This window comes from Talpa occidentalis, unplaced genomic scaffold (genome assembly GCF_014898055.3).
Source record: "Talpa occidentalis isolate TD23 unplaced genomic scaffold, MPIMG_talOcc4v2.1 talOcc4.4, whole genome shotgun sequence".
Lineage (NCBI taxonomy): Eukaryota > Metazoa > Chordata > Mammalia > Eulipotyphla > Talpidae > Talpa > Talpa occidentalis.
In genome coordinates this window covers 3,611,256-3,630,723 of record NW_023604295.1, presented here as the reverse complement: position 1 = coordinate 3,630,723, position 19,468 = coordinate 3,611,256, and the positions used below count along the sequence as shown (strand labels likewise).

The 19,468-nt window shown below is 50.1% G+C and overlaps 1 protein-coding gene across 3 annotated transcripts in view; it reads right to left on the bottom strand.

Annotated features, from left to right (window-relative positions):
* Positions 1–6,304: 6,304 nt before the first annotated feature.
* The window catches only part of ERG (ETS transcription factor ERG), a 145,197-nt gene continuing 132,033 nt past the window's right edge, over positions 6,305–19,468 (bottom strand). For all 3 annotated transcript variants that reach the window (XM_054700271.1, XM_037524941.1, XM_037524942.2), the window contains 4 exons: positions 16,014–16,082; positions 14,959–15,015; positions 14,311–14,358; positions 6,305–7,279 (listed from right to left, as the gene is read on the bottom strand). In XM_054700271.1, the coding sequence (XP_054556246.1) occupies positions 6,759–7,279; positions 14,311–14,358; positions 14,959–15,015; positions 16,014–16,082 (695 nt within the window). In that variant the 3' untranslated portion in view covers positions 6,305–6,758. The remainder of the gene's footprint in view (positions 7,280–14,310; positions 14,359–14,958; positions 15,016–16,013; positions 16,083–19,468) is intronic.

Genomic DNA, 19,468 nt, shown 5'->3' with positions numbered 1-19,468 from the left:
ACAGCAAATAGACCAGCAAATAAAGAAACCACCACGCCGGGAAGTGTGGCAGCAGGCCCTTGAAAGCCCCGAGCTGCCCTCCTGGCGCCATCTATCTTCTGCTAAGACAGGATCCTGTCACAGGGTCAGGTCCTTGCTTTTCTTCGTAATTTTTTAAAATTCCAAGGTAGAATCTCTAGACAATGTATTGTTTGTGCTGACCTGCTCTTGCAAAATAATCTAGAAATTCACTGCCATTCCTATCAAAAACTCGAAAAACTTTCAGTAGTTTAAATTCTACAAGGGATTCTAAAATTCATACGGAGGATCAGATGAGCCACAGCACAGGTGAAGAAAGGACAGTTCATGCTCTATTCTTTTTTTTTTTTTAGAACAATTGCTTTTTTTTTTAAGATTTATTTATTTATTTATACAAGCACTGGGTACAGTCAGAAGCGCGGGAGGGTGAGAGGATTCACCGGAGCCAGAGCAGGGAGCAGAGCAGGCAGAAGGACCGAAGTACACTGCTGAGGGGAGCAGCGGGCGGCAGGAGAGGTCTGTGCGCCAGGTGGGACCCTCCTCCAGTGGCTGGGGAGCAGCCAGGGATCGAACCGGCGCTGCAGAGGCTGCGGGCAGCTTCGCAACCCAGCGCTCAACCACTGCGCCACCGGGGAGGCCCTCATGCTCTGTCCTTGAGCATAAGCCAGAGTGGGTTTACAACCCAGTGGTCACTGCATTATCCCACTGTGAAATGCTCTGTGCCATAGAACACAAATGGGCCGTCTCTCGGGTTAGAAATACGGGGAGAGCCAGGATTTCTTCCGAGAAGAACTGTCCGGTGGAGTGAGATCAAGCCTATTGTGAGGGGACTATGCCCCCCTCCCCGTGCAGGTTTCCCGCGAGGACTTTCCTCCAGTTACTCTCTCTATCCCACCCCTTCTGCTCTCTGGACAGGAGAGGCGGGGCCTACTGGGACTGCATGGTTGGGCTCCCTGACTCTCTAAGGGGCCACCCTGCCCTAAGAAGGTGTGTCCCTTCCTGCCCTGTATCCTTCCCACCAGCTTCTTGGAATTTCCTGCCCTTCTAGTCAAAAGACTTTACCACACGGCTTCATCACTTCTACCCATGTTCTTACTTACCCATCTCCCCGGTGCCCCCACTCCTTCCTTAGCCTCGGGTGGAGCTGGCTTGGCTGCCACACCAGAAGCCTGTGCAAAGGTAGTTAGTCTGGCGGCTAAGCGTTATCTAATGCCCAGCAGGCTGTGCCTGCACGAAGCCGGTGCCTTCAGGGGAGCTTGCTGCAGGAGGCAGCTTCCCCCCGAGATGCGGGGGGGCGAGGGCAGCCGCCCACCAGCCCGCTGCTGCTCCTGTTCATGTGGGCCCAGTGATGCCAAGCAGGATGCATTTTAACCTCCTAGCAGACTGGGCGCAGGTCACTCTGGAGACACAGAGCACAAATAACTGGGGAGGGGAGGTTTCCGTGTCTGTTTTAGTATATCGTGGCTCACTCCAGATTGGCTCATGTTCTTAGGGCTGAATGGTACTGACCGAGAGTGAGGGCTCCAAGGCCTCCTGCATTTCCGACCCCTTTCCTGACCAGTTTTATGTGCATATATATGACGTCTAATTATTTTGATGAACATCTGGTGAGTTGTCCCGGGGCCCACACCTGAGCACACCACACAAGAACCCCTCCGCAGAGGCCGGGTTCCGATCTCTATGAAGCACCCCATCCCTTCAGCCTGCTCTGTGGGGTCCTGAATTGGTCATCTAGGTGACTGTCCTGGCAGGCATGGAAGCTGAGGCTGTCTTTGTACTCCCATGTCCTCATTCTAGTAAGACACGAATAAGGTCAAGGGCAGGGGCTCAGAACCTGTCCCCTGAACCCCTGCTCCCCACGGGCACCGACCTGTTAATGGCAGTGCTCATTCCACCAGCCATGGCCTTGCAATATCTCAAAAAAGCCCCTTCAGAATAAAATGTTGCCCACCAAGCATATGCTTTTCTTTAGGAACACGCATATGTCTATGGAACACGAAAACCTCCTATTTCTCTTTTTTCCATCAAGGCCTTACATTTAACATGCTTCCTGCACACATCTGTAAATCAACATGTTCTGGCACAGATCGCAATCCAAGAGAGGATGGGTTGTTTTGACTGATAGTTTGTCAAAAATGTTATGAGAAATTGAATGAAACTATTTTACTTTATAAAATTAATTTAAAATAGAATTATAAATTAGAAGAGACGTGTGCAGATACATGTCTGCCTAGCTATTCCTAGATAGAATTACACTGGCCTGCTTTTTAAATAGAACCAGAAAGATTATGTAAATCCTATTGGAAAGTCAGCATTAAACATTACATTTTCAACATAAATGTTTTCAGTTTGGTCAAATTGAGACCATCAGACTTATAGAGACATTCACATGTCAGTGGAAAAGAGAGCAGAAGGCTTCAGACACACATGGTGCTGAGTCCCGGCTGGACTTTTGGGCAATGTGCATTTTGATCAGCCAGAGAATCTTAGAAAATACTAGGAGAGAAGCAGTATATAGTCAGTGCGTAGGAAGAATTCTAAGATGACCTCCAAAATTCCCATCCTCTGGAGCACATGCCTCCATAATCCTTTCCATAAGTGTGAGCAGGACCAATGATGACATGGGTAGCATCCATGCTTAGGTTACATTAAGAAAAGGAATGTTCCAGATGCAATTAAGGTCTCTCATCAGTTGAGGCAGATTGCCCTGGGTGGGCCTGGCCTAATCAGGTGAGTTCTTAAAGGAAGTCCGAGCAATTCAGAGAGAGACTCTCCTACTGGCCTTGGAGGAGCAGCTGCCTTGGAGAGAGGCCACATGGCAAGGACCTTAAGTGGCCTTGAATTGTTGAGAGTGGTCCCTGGATAACAGCCAGGAAGGAAATGAATTCTGCCAACAACTAGTGAGTTGGAAAATGATCCTGGCCTCAGAGAGGTTGCAGCCCTGGCTGCCTCCTTGATTTCAACCTCGGGAGACCCTGAGCAAAGGCCCAGTGTGCCTAGACTCCTGGGCCACGGAGCCTGTGAGCTCAGCAGCCTGCTGAGTTGGTGACCATTAGTTAGTCACCCAGCAACAGGTAGCCCATGCTCAGGAAGGGCAGGTCACAGCAGGAAGGAGAGCTGTTCAGATGATGCCTCCAGGCTTGGAGTCCCTGATGGCTGGGTTTTCATGTGACCGTAAGAAAAACTTATGGGATTGACATCTCACATTAGCTGTTCTGCACACAGATGGCTTGATCCCACCCGTGGGTTCCTCAGTCGGGGCTGTGGGGCAGGGTCTGTGAATTGTCGTGTCTAGCAGGCTCCTGGGGGAGCCAACTGCTGCCAGCCCTGGCTCCTCGCTTTGAGAACCACTGCCAAGGATGAATAGATGTTCTAAGTTTCAAGAAAGTTTTGATTTCTAGACCCCGTTTGACATGAAAACATTTTTAACGAGACATTTTTATAAAGAGAAGGTACAGAAGTTTTCACAGCTTGAATAGGCTGAGGTGACTTCTAATCTCTATCATCTGAGATGTTCTATTTGGGTAGAGTGATAAGGGACTCGGCCAAGCCTTTTGTTTTTGTCTTTGAATTATGTTGTTCTCTTACTGCAGGTGGCAAGGTCTTGAGGAGGGGTGGTGACTGCAGAAGAAGGCTTTTCCCTTTCTCCTCATCTGCCCAGCTCCCCAGCATTAGCCACCTCAGCTGCACCTGCCATCCAGGGATAAGCCTCCAGTCTGTTTCCAGCTGGCAGGTGCGACAGCGGCCCTGGACGGGCCTGGAAGAGCAGAAAGCCCTCCAGCTGCCTGGGTCCTGCCAGGTCCCTTCATCGCTGTCCCCTCTGAGATGTAGCAGAACAGCAGACTGGGAGCACAAAAGGACATCATTGCTGAGATTTGAGGACACCCAGGGGATTCCAGCAAGTACAGAACCAAGGGCTCTTTATACAAGAAGAGGATAAATCTCTTGCCTGCAGGTGAGAGAGGATGTGGGGCGTGTGTGTGAGCGTGTGTGTGCACACATTGGGTGCACCAATCGGCAGGAGAAGCAGAGAAAAGGTTCCTCGTGTGACTATGAGAGAGTGCGCTGCAAGCCGATTTTAACAGGAACAGAGAGTTCCCATGATTTTAAGACATAATTTAAGAATTATTTATTCGGGAGAACTCAGCATTAGCACGTTATCCAAAACGACTCTCGTTGCCTGTGCCCGTCATAAAGCCTGCTGATAATCAGGACGGGGAGGGGGCCTCACTAATTGAAAACATCTGCTAAAATTGAACAGGCTAATCACGTCTTGTTTTTGTTATTTTGCTCAGGATACAATCTTGAAAGAGTGGCATTGAGTGATTATTCGAGTAAATGTGTATTTTTAAGCAGAATGTAGGTGTGCCTGGACTTCACGTGCCAAGACAAAAAGGACGGCTTTTTCCATTAGAACAGTTTGGGCTGCGTCCGCTGCCAGCTTTTATGATTTTTTTAATGTATTATTTTCCCCAAGGAGAAGCGGGCGCACTCAGGCCTTCTCCCGGCTGCTGCAGAATGATGGATGTTGGACTTCTTTTAATCCAAATAATGAAGAGTGTCTGAAGCTTTAGTAACCGGATCTCCCCGACTTTAAAGACCACTGCCAGCATGTCCCTAGCCCAGAGGTCTGGCAACTCCTCTTAATCGTAGCAAAAGGATTACAAAGTGCAAAGCCAGCCCCAAGCGGCTCTGCCACGGGTGGGTTCAGAACTGAGCCTAAGAGCCTCGGGTCTGCTCCCTCCCACATGGCCCTGGGTCCCGCCTCTCAGCTTCCTCCCCTGGGCCCAGCTTGGCAACATGGAGGGCCCAGGGAGAAGACGCCAAGGGGGTTTGACTTTAGACATAGACACAGCAAGGGCTGATGTGTCAGGCTCAGGGCCGGCGAATCCCAGTGCCCACACGGTCCTGGTGGGGCCAGCGCAGGAGAAACAGGCAGTAGAGAAGCGGGCCATGGCTTCCTGCAAGTGATAAAAAGCAGCCACCTGGCCATAAAGTTGGCATGAAGAGCCAGAGCCTGTTCACCATTCAACACATTTTAGTGTCGTAGCAGGAACCGAGGGTGAGTGGCTGGGGCGCTGATCTGGACTTGTCTACACAACAGCTGCAGTTCTAGGGGCGTCTTCCTAGTCTGGGGATGAGCACAGAGGAGCCTGTGGTCCTTTGGCTCCCGAAGGCTGGGAGGAGAGAGCGCGGGCCGGGACCGACCGCGGGCAAGACGGGCCCGGAGAGGCCCACAGACGCCGGCCCCTCGCGCGCCAGGCTCTGGTTTGTGCGCCTCTCCAGAGGAAGTGCAGCGGCCTCGCAAACCCCACGGCGCTCAGCGCAAGTGTCCCCGGCCGCTCAGTGAGTCCAAGGCAGACGCCTGTGTCCATCTGATTTGCCATGCTAGGCCAAGCTTATTTTATTACATACATTCTGCATTCTAAGAACTAATAACTTCATATTGTAAACATTAAGCATACAGAGTTAAAATTCAAGGCCACATTGTATCATTGATTGTCTCTTCTGTTGTGTATCTTTGGCTGGCCGAGATCAACTCGTAGTGTATAAATGCATAAGTTATATAATTATTATATAAAAAGGAAAAAAACACTGACTTGTATACTTCATTCTGACAAACGCACAGCGTTCGCGACTCAAAAGGAAAACTGTAGCCCGCCTGACCCCAAAGCCAAGGTGATTCCGGGCGGGGGGCCCAGAAGGCTCTCTCTTACCTGCCGCTGTGGAGAACACAGCCCCCGCGCGTTGATGAGGTCCTGAATGTGTCCTTTAGCTATCAGACAATTCCAGTTAAAAATTTCTTTTGACACACACACACACACTAGAGATGCCTGTTTTGGTTTCCGCCTCCGACGGCTTCCCTGCCCCACTCAGGCCGCGTCCTTCCTCAGAACACCGGGTTTGGCCCAACACCGGCCGCACCCAGCCTCGTGACCGTGACCCGCTCCCCACCGTCCCGACACCGTCCCAAGTCCAGTCTTGCCCGCTTGCGAAGTGCTTCCCCAGCTCGTCCCTCCTCGCCCGCCTGCCCCTCTCGCACCTCCCCCAGCCCTCGGCCCACAACCGCTGTCTCTCTGTCACGTCCCAGGTCCCCTCCTCGGTCCCGTCGGCTCCGAGCTCCCGTAATCCTGCAAAGGGATTGGACACTTCGGGTGGTCTTCACAGTTAGAGCTGCCGGCTCTCCAGCCAGCGGGTCGGGTCGGATGTCACCCCAACCCGCACGTGCCGGCGAGTTCCCAACCAGCGTCCGCTGAGGGGCCGCCTGGCGCTCGGCCCTTTCGTCTTGATATGTGTCTGTTTTTTAAATACAGGTAGTTTTCCTTGCAATGGCGTCATGAACGGTGTGTTAGGTCCAGACTATGCTCTATCTCTATTGCTTTAGATTCGTCCCGGTTTACGCCAGCGGACCCAGACTCCCTGTGGACACGCTCCCGAAGCCCAGTCCCTTTGGCACGGCGTCCCCCGACCTCGCGCTTCTACTTGACAGTGTCCTTCCCCAGCCGGGCCACCGACTGCACGTCCACGGCCCGGACGTCTGCAGCGTCCTCGCAATGGCTATAGTGATGCTTTGGTAATTCCCTCCCGCCAGAACCCTTGGCTGCGTCCCTGGCTTCCTCCCCCAGCCCCCAGTCAAGCCTGGTCGTCCCTCCTGAGGCACTTTAGATTCGTGGTCTCCCATAGAGTTTGTGGCAAGTCGTGGGTGGGGGCGGCTTGTCGGGAAAGGTCTCTCTGGGCCCTTAGTAGTAGGAGCCGAGGTGGGAAGGCATGTGGCCGGCGGGCAGCCTGGTGTTGGGGTAGATGCCTCCGGTCGGGGAGTTCCAGTACGGGTTTGGGGCGGCGAAGAAACTGGAGGACGTCACGGGCAGGGCGGGCGGGTGGGGCGCCACAAAGTTCATCTTCTGCGGGTGCGCGTGGTAGGAGCCCATGTAGGGGAGGTCCGAGGGGTACTTGTACAGGGACGACTCCGGCGGGTGGGGCTGCAGGGCCTGGGCGATGCCGTGGAAGTCGAACTTGTAGGCGTAGCGCTTGCCGTGCACCTTGGTCATGATGTTCTTGTCGTAGTAGTAGCGCAGCGCGCGGCTGAGCTTATCGTAGTTCATGTTGGGCTTGCTCTTGCGTTCGCCCCAGCGCCGGGCCACCTCGTCCGGGTCCGTCATCTTGAACTCCCCGTTGGTGCCCTCCCAGGTGATGCAGCTGGAGTTGGAGCTGTCCGACAGGAGCTCCAGGAGGAACTGCCAGAGCTGGATCTGCCCGCTCCCTAGCGAGGGGGAGGCAAAGGTGACAGCAGTGAGGACAGTTCTAGGGTGGGGATGCTCCCGGATCCCCTCCCCGGCGTCTGGGCGCCCATCCCTCCCTGCAGGCTCTGTTCCACAAGCCCCTCTTCTCCAGAGAAGGCCCTGGACTGATCAGGACCTGCCTCGTGCACCCCCAGCTACGCGCCACCGGAGGGACGGACACCGAGCCTCGAAGGCTGCCCCTGCTCAAGGAGACGCCAGGTCTGTGACGCTGCTCAGGCCCTGGCCCCGCTGGAGCAGAGTGGGGCCCGGTTCCAGCTCCAGCCACAGCCTTCCAGGCTTGGCCTGGCCCGGTCCTGCCTCCAAGGCCTTCTCTCCGGGGACGTGCCCCGGTTAATCGCTGCACAAGGATCTTTATCCCGCTCTGCGCCTGGAGAGCCTGACCTCAGAGGATCGTGGGGACCCTGGGGCCGGCCCACTCAGCCAAGGCTTTTCTGGAATGCAGAGAATGCCTACGGGGCAGGGTTCCGGTGGCTCCGTCCATTTCTGACTTCCTTAGAAGAACAGCCAGGTCAGCCTTGTGTTTGGGGGGTGGAAGGTCTGATGTTTCCTATCTGGGGAGGCAGAAAGTGCCACTATGTGGTGGCAGTAATGACTTAATGCCATTTATATTGGCGAGGTCAAGTAAAATAATAAAAGTCAGATGGAGGAAATGAACTCCTAAAAAGTTTATGGAAAAAAAAATAGAGAATGGAAGTAAACACTGTTATTTCTAACATAACATTTTGCTGGCACTCCTAACGTGATTCTGTCAAAACCTTTCCTAGAACAGAATTAACCCTCTCAAAATGAGGAAGTTTAGAAAAAAAAAGTTGGCTCTTTTTCAAACCAGATCACCCATTTCCAGTATTTTGGGCAAAGGCATCGTAACGGAAATCCACGCATGTGAGGCCCTGGACCGGATGCCAACCGTCCGGCAGTTTCCAAAAGACAAACTGCTATGGTACGTGATTTCACCTCTTAGGCTCCAAGTGAGACTCTGACTTAGTCAATGAGGCCTCACCCCTTGGGTGTGCAGAGCCAGCACCTTCGGAGGCACAGACTCGGCTTCATGATTTATTAAATTCAAAGCACAATCGGGCTCATCATTCTAGCTGCGGAGCGACGCTGCGTTAAGATGACATATGGCTCCCTGGGGGAGCGGAGCCTGTGAGTATCAACGTCAGGTTGAGGAGCAGCAGTTCCACGTGCTGCACAGACGTTAGGAGCTTTAAAAATGGGGAAGAGGCAGGTCGTTCCTCCCAAGGCTCAGCTCCAGAGCTGCCTTGGGCATAGCGCCAAAAAGATTGCCTTTCACTATAAATATCAATAGATGTGATAACAGGATTAAAGGGACCTTAACTGGCAGCTGTTCAGGGAATTGATGTCATGTAAAAATCAATTATAAATTTGTTTTTCTCTGCATTCTTTCCACTATACAAGTAGGACTCTGTATAAATCGTCCAAGTCGTAAATCGTGGTTTCCACACCAGCTACATGGAAATGGATACGTTTGTGAATTTATCCACACACAGCACCGTGAGAAAGGTCAGCGTTTGCTGAACATGTTCTGGAAAATTATCATTTTCAGTCTAGCAACACATTTGAAATGTATTAACAGCTTGTAGTTGATGGCAATGGGGGCCTTTGCTTTTTCGCGACCACATACTCAAACTGTTCCCAATCAATTTTTGTTGCCCCCAACATGTCATTAATATGCATTGAAAAAATACTAAGAATAGTATGAGAAAACCATATGGTTTGAGTATGTGTATCGTAACTAAAGGATTGCAACTTGAGAAAAGTCCACACAGGACCTGGGAATAGGGAAAAACATAGATTTTTGATTTAACCATCGAACATATGCTTCAACATAAACACAGAGTTGTTGGAAAATAAGTGTTCAGTGTCAGCTTCTTCCCGGGGAGAAAGCAATTCTGCGGATTTTCTATAAATACACAGACCTTCAGAAACAGCTACAATATCTCTCGGAATCTACTTTGCCTCTTAGGAATTTGCCCCCGATGTGCTTCCTTTATAAACGCGCATTAGATAAAAGCCTCAGACGGAGACTCTGCTCTCCCCTGCTCCTGAAGAACCAGAACGCTGGGGATCTAAATTCACGGCTGAACACTCAAAGCTCAAAGGATGGATGAGCACATTCTCAGGAGACAATTTCACCCTGCGCTTTCAGCCACAGAGCTCGGGTCTCGTACAGGTCAAGGGTCTAGGGGAATAAGAGCCTGGAGACAAAATTCATCAGCTTCCAACCGGAGAACGAAACAGGCAAGATAGAAGTCAACGTCTAAGTCAACGGCATGAAGTGTGACATCACGTTGAGCCCAAGCGTTGCTCACTTAGCGTCTGTGACCAAACCCTTCGTGTTCACCGGGTACGGAGGAGTCCCCGAGGACCAATATGGTGGCTGAGCAGTGGACACCCCCAGCACTACTGTGGCTACAGACTAGCCAATGCCATTCCTTAGTGGCCTAAACAAATGACTGCCATGAGATATGGTGCCTTTTAGAATAGAGACTTGGGGTTCCCCAGCAAGGATGCCTGGCGTTTGGCCAAACCTAAGAGTAGGTTGGCCTGCTCAGTGGCCACACCAGCAAGTGAAAAAAGTTCACTCGGGAAGGATTTCCCATCCCACAGCACCCCAGCTCGGCGGCGTGAACCTCCTCTCCTTGGTGAGACCTCAGCCTACTTTCTCACTCTACCTGGATGACATCCTTGTAACACTGCTAAGGAATAGCTACTTCTGCCCCAGCTTTGTCCCAAGGTGATTAACTAAACAGCCAGGATGGGGCGAGGAAGCCAAGGTGGTGACCCCGCCCACACAGAGGAGAGCCCAGTGGGGTGCGGGGGAGCTGGGGGGGGTGTAGATGAGGACAAAAGGCAATTCTTTCATTTTTGGGAGAAATGTGATCTCAGGATGTAATCAAAGAAGAGAGACATGGTAGCAGAGAGGTGCCAAGTGAGAAAGAAAAAGGCCACAACCACGCAACAGTTGACAAAGCACAGAAAAAAGCAGAGCTTGGTGTGACTCAGCCACTGTGGCAAGTGGGCAGGGCAGGGTCTGTGGCCCAGCTGAGGACAGAGCGACAGGGGCCCTGCAAAGCCATGTGGCAGTGCCTTTGGAGCCATTTTCTGCATTGGGTGGGGTGCTGCAGAAAACCCCACATGCACAGCCTGGACCCGCCACCACACTAGGGTCAAGGCAGCAGGCCCGTCCAGATGGAAGGCTTTGCCCAGGCTCTCCCGGCTCAGACAAGACGTGCTGGAGGGAAGGGGAGCGTGGTGGCCAGGAGCACCATGTTGGAATTAGCACTGTCTTGGCTGAAGCCTGCTCTGCTACTTCTGGGCCCTGGGGCAGCACGCCTTACCCCAGCCCTCTGTGCCTCAGTGTCTTCAGCTGTAAAATGGGCTTGATGGTACCAGCACTCTTACAGGGTTACTACAAAGATGAACTAGGTATGTGACTGCACTCATCGTGACGTGTTTAGGCTGGAAGCCAGCTAGGGGAATGGTCTGCCTCACCCATGACTGGGGATGCCCAAGGCAGTCACCTCCGCAGAACACATGCCAGTGGTGCAGAGCCTGGGGGGATGGCGGCCGGCACCCCTTGAAAGCTATCATGTGCCTGACACTATTCTGGAAGATTAACATGTGTTTATTTAACCCCCTTCACTCACACCCCCTGCCACCCCAAGAATCATTCTAGGGCTTCCCCAGTGGCGCAGCGGTTGAGCGCTGGGTTGCGAAGCTGCCCGCAGCCTCTGCAGCGCCGGTTCAATCCCCGGCTGCTCCCGGCCACTGGAGGAGGGTCCCACATGGCGCGCAGACCTCTCCTGCCGCCCGCTGCTCCCCTCAGCAGTGGACTTCGGTCCTTCTGCCTGCTCTGCTCCCTGCTCTGGCTCTGGTGAATTCTCTCAGCCTCCCGCGCCTCTGACTGTACCCAGTGCATGTATAAATAAATAGATAAATAAATAAACAAACAAACAAATAAATAAACAAATAAATCTTGAAAAAAAAAAAAAGAATCATTCTGAAGGTGCTGGTAGAAACAGATCTCAGAGAAGTAGAGCAACCTCTTCCTCCTCGGGCCGTGAGGGCTGGGGCCAGCTCAGGACGCCCGGTTACTGCGCCAGCCACAGCGTCTGGCGTCTGGACACACCGCTGCAGTGCCCCCCGCCCCCCGCCCCGTGCTCCTCAGCTGCGACAGCGTGGGGACGCGTGTCAGCGCCATCTGGCCCCCAGAGGCAAGCCCACCACCAGCTGAGGGAAAAGGTGGTTTGGTCCTGTTTGGCGCGGACCAGCACTCTCCTCTGCTTCACCCCCGACCTCCAGTCCATGGAGCTCAGAGTCTCACTTTTCTGGTGCTGGGGATGAACCGAAATGGCCCAGTGGAGACCTTCCTTCCGGGCCTCTTCAGTCCCCATTTTCCAAGACCTCCATTTTCCAAGGCCTCCCTCTCCCGTCCCTGCTTGACCAGCGGCAGCACGGGGCAAGAAAACCCCAGAGCTGAGAAACAGGACAGTGTGGAGCCCTCCCATCTTACTGGCTGTGGGACCCAGGGACGGCCACCTCGTGTCCCTGGTCCTCTCAGTCCTCTTCTGCAGGACGAACAGGCTAATCCCCGGCTGCGGGGAGGCGGGAGCTGGGCCATGAGCGCCTGCCCGGGCCTCCCAGGGGGTGGACGCCACGTGATGGTAACTTCACAGTATTTTACTGAGGTTCCCGGGCTGTTTCAGCTTCTGTCCCTTCCTTCTCTCTAATGCTGACCACTGCTGCCGGGCCAGTCTTCCTGAAGCGTGCCTGGTAATAATCATCTCAAAGAGGTATCAGGCCTCCCTGGCGGCGCAAGGGGTCAAGTCTCAGCACTATGAAACTATCTGCAGCTCCTGCAGCCTGATTTCGGTCCTGGGCCAGGGAACTGACCCACGCGGCGCATCAGACCTCTCCTGTCTCCCCGCTGCTCCCCTCAGCAGTGTATCTCCGTCCCCCACTCTGTCTCTGGTGAATCCTCTTACCCCCGCACCCCTGGCCTACACCCCAGTTCTTGTATGCATAAATAAATAAATCTTTATAAAAAACCCAGAGATATCCTTGTTATCTGAACAGTCATGGAAGCAGCTGCAGAGGGAAAGCGATCACAGGTCTGAGGACAGACAGACACCCCCAGGAGCCTGGACACCAGCTGCGGGCGGGGAGACCAGAGCCTGTGGCTTCACTGTTTGGGCAATGCTGCAACCACCTGTGCCCCTTTCTCCACCAGGACACAAGCTCCTCGGGGTCGAGACTGGCATCTCGAGCTCCTCAGGGTCGAGGCTGGCATCTCCCTGTTCCTTGCTTTGCTCCAATCAGCAAATAACTACTGCGCACTGAACGGAGAGAGCACCTTGTCGCTGCTCAAGTGCCTCAAAAGCCTTTGCTGAAGATTTGTTCTCTTCCGTCCCCCTCCCACTCTGGCAGTTTCTGTCTATGATACTAAAGGACTATGGGTGTTTGGTGGTGGCTGTGGTGTGGTAACAGCGCCTGAAGGGGCGATCCTACAACTCCAAATCACCTACCAGGTTGCAAACCGATGTCACCTCTTTAAAGAATAAATAATAAAATTTGAAAAACATCACAAATGAATGTCAAAGATGCCGAGGCTCAATAATGATGACACTTTACACCTCACGGTATACCTTCCCTTTGTGGCTACACTCTGGTTGGATCTAAACTTTTCCATTTGCAGTCCCGTTTGGCCTCGATGCTGAAGCATATACATTCCCACTTGGACTTGCTCTGTGCCTGTGACATCTTGGCACTGAGTTTGCTGCTGAGAATGTGCAGCGTGTGCTGTGGGCTTCTGCAGCCTGTGCCAGCACAGCTGGTTCTGCTCTGAATGCAAACAGAGAACACAATTTGGTTGGCGCTGAAATGCGATGACAGGCCACGACCCCTGGCAAGGTACTGGCTCCCAGCGGGTCAGTAAGAATCTGCACGTTCCTCCAGCATCTGCGCCCAGAGGCTGAGCACCCCTGCAAGAGGAGCCTAGCCTGTCACTGCGGCTCTCCTCGCTGCACTTCCTTATCTGCCTGTGGGACGTGGTGAAGGGTATCACCCCTCCCCTGCCAGATTTACATATTGGAGGCCCAACCCCAACACCTCCAACCGCGATCTTATTTGGAAACAGAACCTTCACAGAGGCCATTAAGTTAAACGGAGGCTGTCAGGGTGGTCCAACAGGATGCTGTCCCGATAAAAAGAAAACCCTGGACACAGAGACACAAACAGGAGGAAGACGAGGTGAAGAGACATGGGCAGAAGACGGCCACCGACTCCAAGGAGAGAGGCCCGGGACAGAGCGGCCCTCACGAGCCTCAGAAGGACCCACCCTGCTGGCATCTGACACCTTGATTCGGGATTTCTCCAGAACCCTGAGACAAGAAAAGTCCCCACTCACTCTGGGTTTTAGCATCCGGGGGAAACTGGCACAGCTTGGATTAGGTGCTAATGCTCTTTGCTGAAACTAAAATCTTCATTTAAATCCACCCATTTTTTTTTTCCACTTGGGCAAATAATTCAGGGAGAACTTTTGCTCAGGGTTTTACGGACGGCAGGATGGAGAAGGCAGGGACCGTCCACGCTTGGGTTCTATTCAACCACCAGGAAAAGCGAAATGTCCTGTTTATAGCAAGATGGAAGGAGTCGGAGGGAATTACACAGTCAAGCACGTCAGAAGGACAAAGACAAATACTGGACATTTCACGCAGCGGATGACATGGCAAAGCAGGATGCTTACGAAAACCAGCTGACACCAATACCTGAAGTTTCTCAGGTTAAGGAGGAGAGAGGGGGGGTCAAAGGGGACACAAGGGATGGTGAGATAAAAGGTTGACGCTGTTCTCCGTTAGCCCTGGCTGGAGGAGAATCCATCACAAAGCTGGCAGAGTGAGAAAAAATTAGTTGCCGACCCAAAATTAACTTTTTAAGGGCAAAATCATCAACAGCAGCAATATCTCACCTGGATTTGCAAGGCGGCTACTGGTTGGTCCAAGAATCTGATAAGGATCTACAGCAAAAAGAACAGAAGTCAATTCTCAAAGAAGGAGCTGTGCAGCCTGGTGTGATGACCGTGCCGGCGCTGACCCACTGGGCTTCCGGACTCCAGAGCCTGCCCCAGCTCCCAAATGAAAGGGCCTCTTCCAAAAGAGACCCGGCTTGCTCAAGGCATTCTCGTGGTGGCCGTGCTCAGGGCTGGCCAGGGGTCCGGACACAAACAGGGCAAAGTATGTTAAGTCCCCATGGCCACGTGGGCTGCATAGCTCAGAGCATGGGCAGTATCAACCCCACCGCCTTCCCACACTTGATTCTGCCCAGGAGCTGATACGGCTGCACAGTCTGAGAAGTGAAATTAGAAGAGCTCATAAGGCACAAAGCAGCAGAGAGTGTGAGGCAACTGGGGGTGTTCTCATATTTATGGCATAGATTTTGGAAATGTTTTAGCAAAGTCTCCAGTCATCAGGAGCAGACAGATCATCTGGTCTCCGCTCTCTATATAAAGCAGTCATAAAAAAGATAAAGTGGAGTTAATTTCATTGAGAAAGTGATGTTTCAGAAATACCCTGTAGCACCTGCCTCGTACAGACGTTCAACAGTCCCTGAAACATACCTAACTGAGGACGCTGGTCTTCAGTTTTGGGCACTGTGGAAGGAGATGGTTGAGCAGCTGAAAATACAAAAGTGAAAGAGAAAATCAGCTGTGATTTTGATTTGGCCTTAGTCTTTGATGCTGTTGCATAATCGTTTCATCATCTACTTTAGTTATTAACATAGTAGTCTCGCTCTTCGAGTAAGAAATACTGGATGATAAGAAAAAAATTTTCTTGCCAGGAGACCAAATACAAACACTGTATTAAAAAAGAAAGAACGGGCCCTCTATATTTTTTTTTTTTTAAATAGAGGCATGTTTATTTATTTATTTATTTGTTTGTTTGTTTGTTTGTTTTGTTTATACAAGCACTGGGTACAGTCAGAAGCGCGGGAGGGTGAGAGAATTCACCAGGCCAGAGCAGGGAGCAGAGCAGGCAGAAGGACTGAGGTACACTGCTGAGGGGAGCAGCGGGCGGCAGGAGAGGTCTGCGCCATGTGGGACCCTCCTCTGGTGGCCGGGGAGCAGCCGGGGATTGAACCGGCGCTGCAGAGGCTGCGGGCAGCTTCGCAACCCGGCGCTCAACGGCTGCGCCACCGGGGAGGCCCCCTCTATATTATTTTAAACATTTATTTGTATTCTGCTTTTTTCAAAAATGGGGGAAAAAACGAACTGGAGAGACCTCACAAAACAATTGTAAATGAATCAGTCTTCCATAAGTAGATAAAGGGAAACCTGCAGGAAAATAAAAGAAAGCAGGGGATGCTCCTTAACATGTCCAAGATTGGGTAATCGCCCAATATTCAATCCACACTCAAACATCCCAGGAGACACGCATGTGTCCATGTTGAAATACGTGGCATCACCCTTTCCTTCTATTGTAGAAGTAGGAATAAACTCCATAGAGAAAGAATCACAGCAAAAAAAAAAAAAGACCAGTTGGGCTTCGTCCCCAATGGGGCAAACACTTTCCATGTTAAAGCAGCATAGATTAATTACAGCAATTATTATCACATCAACACTTATCCGCTGTCTTGCGGTATGCAGATGTCAGGGAGTTGGAGCCAACACTCTACCTTTCGATGGGGGGGTCGGGTGGCCATGCCCCGTCCAGGCTGATCTCCGAGGTGGTTCATAAGGTAGATCTACAAAGACAAAGAAAATAACTAAAACATCATGCATGGAATTTTCTAATAGATATTTTGTGTTTTGGGGGTTTTGTTTATTAGACTAAATGGTGTGCAAAATAATCCAGTATTACAAAGAAATGTCTGACTTGGATTCTACTGCATTTGGGTATTATTTACAAATTATAACTTTGTATGTATTTTTGATCTAAAATTTTCACATGTTCATTAGAAAACTCACTGACAGATTCTTACAGAGTTGGCTGGATCTTCTGAACTAATTTTCTACAATCATCTGTCAAGACCATTTTAAAAGTTTCTCGCCATTGAGTCTGTCCTGCTTCCAACGAGGCCTATCTAAACCCACCCCTTTATTATCTTCGTGATCCATCCAAAACAGAGCCTACAACTCTGATGATTCAACCAATTCGTGCTTGAAATCAGTCCCTAAAACCGTCAAACGACATTCATGTTCCTCCTTCTCCTTCCTGGGAAGCCAGCACTACCATTTGGCCTCTTATTTGCCAGCTGCCTCTCTCAGTCAGCCCTATTTTCCTTTGGTAATCTCATGCGCTTACACTAAGTCAATCTTAACTATGTATTTTCCTACACAAATGTCCACTCTTTCTATCTCTAAATGAATTTGTACTTTCTCTACAATTCTATGAAATCAACTGCAAGACTGAACAGCACTTTCCTCACAACATGTTGTTGTCCTCACAACGATGACATTGAGAGCTTAAGAATATGTCAATGCATTTAGTTTATTATCATTTGTCCCACAAACCTTCATTATACTAATCAGATGCAGATTCAATCACTATACTTCCACGTTCTAATGTGAGTGCTATTAATAAGCATGAAGACTAAGTCATTTCAAGTTTGTTTCGGAAACATTATTTCTATATTCAATCCTATTACAGGATCACTTCACAACTATGTCTTCTTGGATGGATAGGTCTCAGCTCAATGCCATGTGTCATTCTAGGCCAGCTACAGACACCTCATCAGGTAACTGCTGCCAGGCACCTGGAATGGTTATAAAATCTCACTTGGAGGGCAGGGCAATGCAATTTGTTTAAAACTTTTCTTTAAACAGATCATTTAACTTTGTTTAAAATTGGCAATTTGGTGGGTCACTCGTCAAAGAGCTTGACTCTATTGCAAAAAATGTGCCTCTTCCTATTTTCATATCCCAAAGAGAATAGCAATGAAATGCAATGTGAAATTCAATACAGAATTGCCCTAATTTATTTGGTCTGTTTGGCTACAAGCATTGCAACTAGTGTGGTCTGTGAAATTCTATCCTCCAGAGCTTTGGTTGAGTTAGATGATGTTTCTCTTTCAACTGCTATTGCCCACCACTCCCTCTCAGCTGGCATCTCTGCATTTTGGAACTGTATGCCCTTCCTACCCAGCTCCTCAGAGTCTCACTTTTCTGGTGTTGTGGTTACACAGGGGAATTAAATCTGCAAGTGCTATCAATTTACAACTAAGCTTCAGCTTATGTTTGGGAGTACTTCACACAGGGATTCTCATCCAGTTGCATTTTGTCACACACACACACAAAAAAAATGGTCAGCCAGAATTTCAATCAGAGAATCATCTCAAAAGGAAAATTTACTCACAAGGCAATCATAACAGGCTCTAGCCTAGTTTAGGAGCAGACAGGCACATGAGCAAGGGGCTTCTGTTTACCAAATGAAAACACAAGATGATACAGAAACACACCCCAGACTCTTATTTCTCAAAATGTGGTCTTCAGACCAGCAATATTGGCAAGAGTAGGGAGCTTGTTAGAAATGCAGTATCTCGGGCCTCCCCGGTAGCGCCGTGGGTTGAGCACAGCGCTGTGAAGCTGTCCACAGCCTCTGCAGTGTGCATTTGATTCCCAGCCGGCCAGGGAGATACCCACATGGCACAGCAGACCTCTCCTGCCCTGGCTGCTGCTCCCCTCAGCAGTGTCTTCATCCATCTGCCTGTTCTCCTCCCTACTGTCTCTGGTGAATCCTCTCACCCTCCCGCGCCTCTGGCCTGTACCCCAGTTCTTGTATAAGTAAATAAATCTAAAAAATAATAATATTAGAAAAACCATTATATTAAAAAAAAGAAAAGAGAAAGAAAGAAATGCAGAATCTCACTGTAGAGATACTCAACAGAATCTGCTTTTTAAGAAGCTCCCAGGTGACTTGGGTGTACCTTGAAGCTAGAGAAAGCCTGTTCTAGTCAATTTCCATTGTTCTTTTCTAGACTTCTGTGTTCCTACAGGTTTTAGTAGCAGTGCTTGCTGGACTACACCAGTGCTTTACCTGAGGTATAAAAACTCCAATGGAATTAATAACAAGTACTGGTAGGCTAGCTCCCAACCACTTCATGAGTATTACTCATGAAGGGTGACTGGAAAATATTAAACATCAAACTACTAAAAGAAAAATATTTTGTTACTCTTTTCATAAAACTCTTCTTAGGGATTATAACAATGTCCCATCCGCTCTTGAAAATAATTTATGACATAAACACCACCAAGTCCAACTGGTAGCCAAGAACTGCAGATGTTTTATGAATAGTGATTAACATGGTCATAGACATACTGCATGGAAGATAAGCAGGCTTCTGTTTTCTGTCATAAAATACTTGTTCAAAGCTTCCTTATCAGATACTGATCCCATGGCGTGGGCTTCATGCCGACTCCCTTAGGATGTGACCCTAGAAAATGTTGCTGAGACAGGAGATGCCCAGCCATGGCCTCTTCAGCAGCTACATCACCTCAAAGTGGGGCAGTCTTGAGGAGTTACATATACTTTGATGGCTTGAAAAAATTATTACTCCATGTACACTTGTTATTTGTTCCTTATTGATAGAAGATCTTATGACTCCTAATTCGAACATATTTTACATTTAATTTTTGGCATCATTTCAATGCACTCTTCATGTCCCTTCAAATTTGTTCTTCAAGGTAATTAACTCCTAGCTTTGGCACAAGAGCCAATGTTGGGAGGCTGCTTTTGGCTTTGGCTGTCTTTTCTGTAACAGTGTGTTTAAAAAGGGAACTTTATAAAGACCACTTCACAGGTGGCTTGGGCTTACCATGGAAATCTGTTGTACGCCATGGTTTTCAGACCCCAAACCATTGGAGTACATCTAGGGCATTGGTCCTTCTGTGCCTGCATTTTCGTATAGTTGCTGGGAGACAGTTTCTGACTGCAAAGATGACTCCTCCCCCACCCACGCCCTTCCCTAGACAACAGGGAATTGGGTCAGCAGCCCAGCTGCCTCTCACAGGGCTAAGTTCACCAGGCTTTCTGTTCTCCTTTCATCGAGGCTGCTGAAGAACAGCCCTCTAACGTCCTTGTCCTCTGCCAGCCCAGCGTGTTTTGTTTTTTTTTTTGTATTTTTTTTTGTAT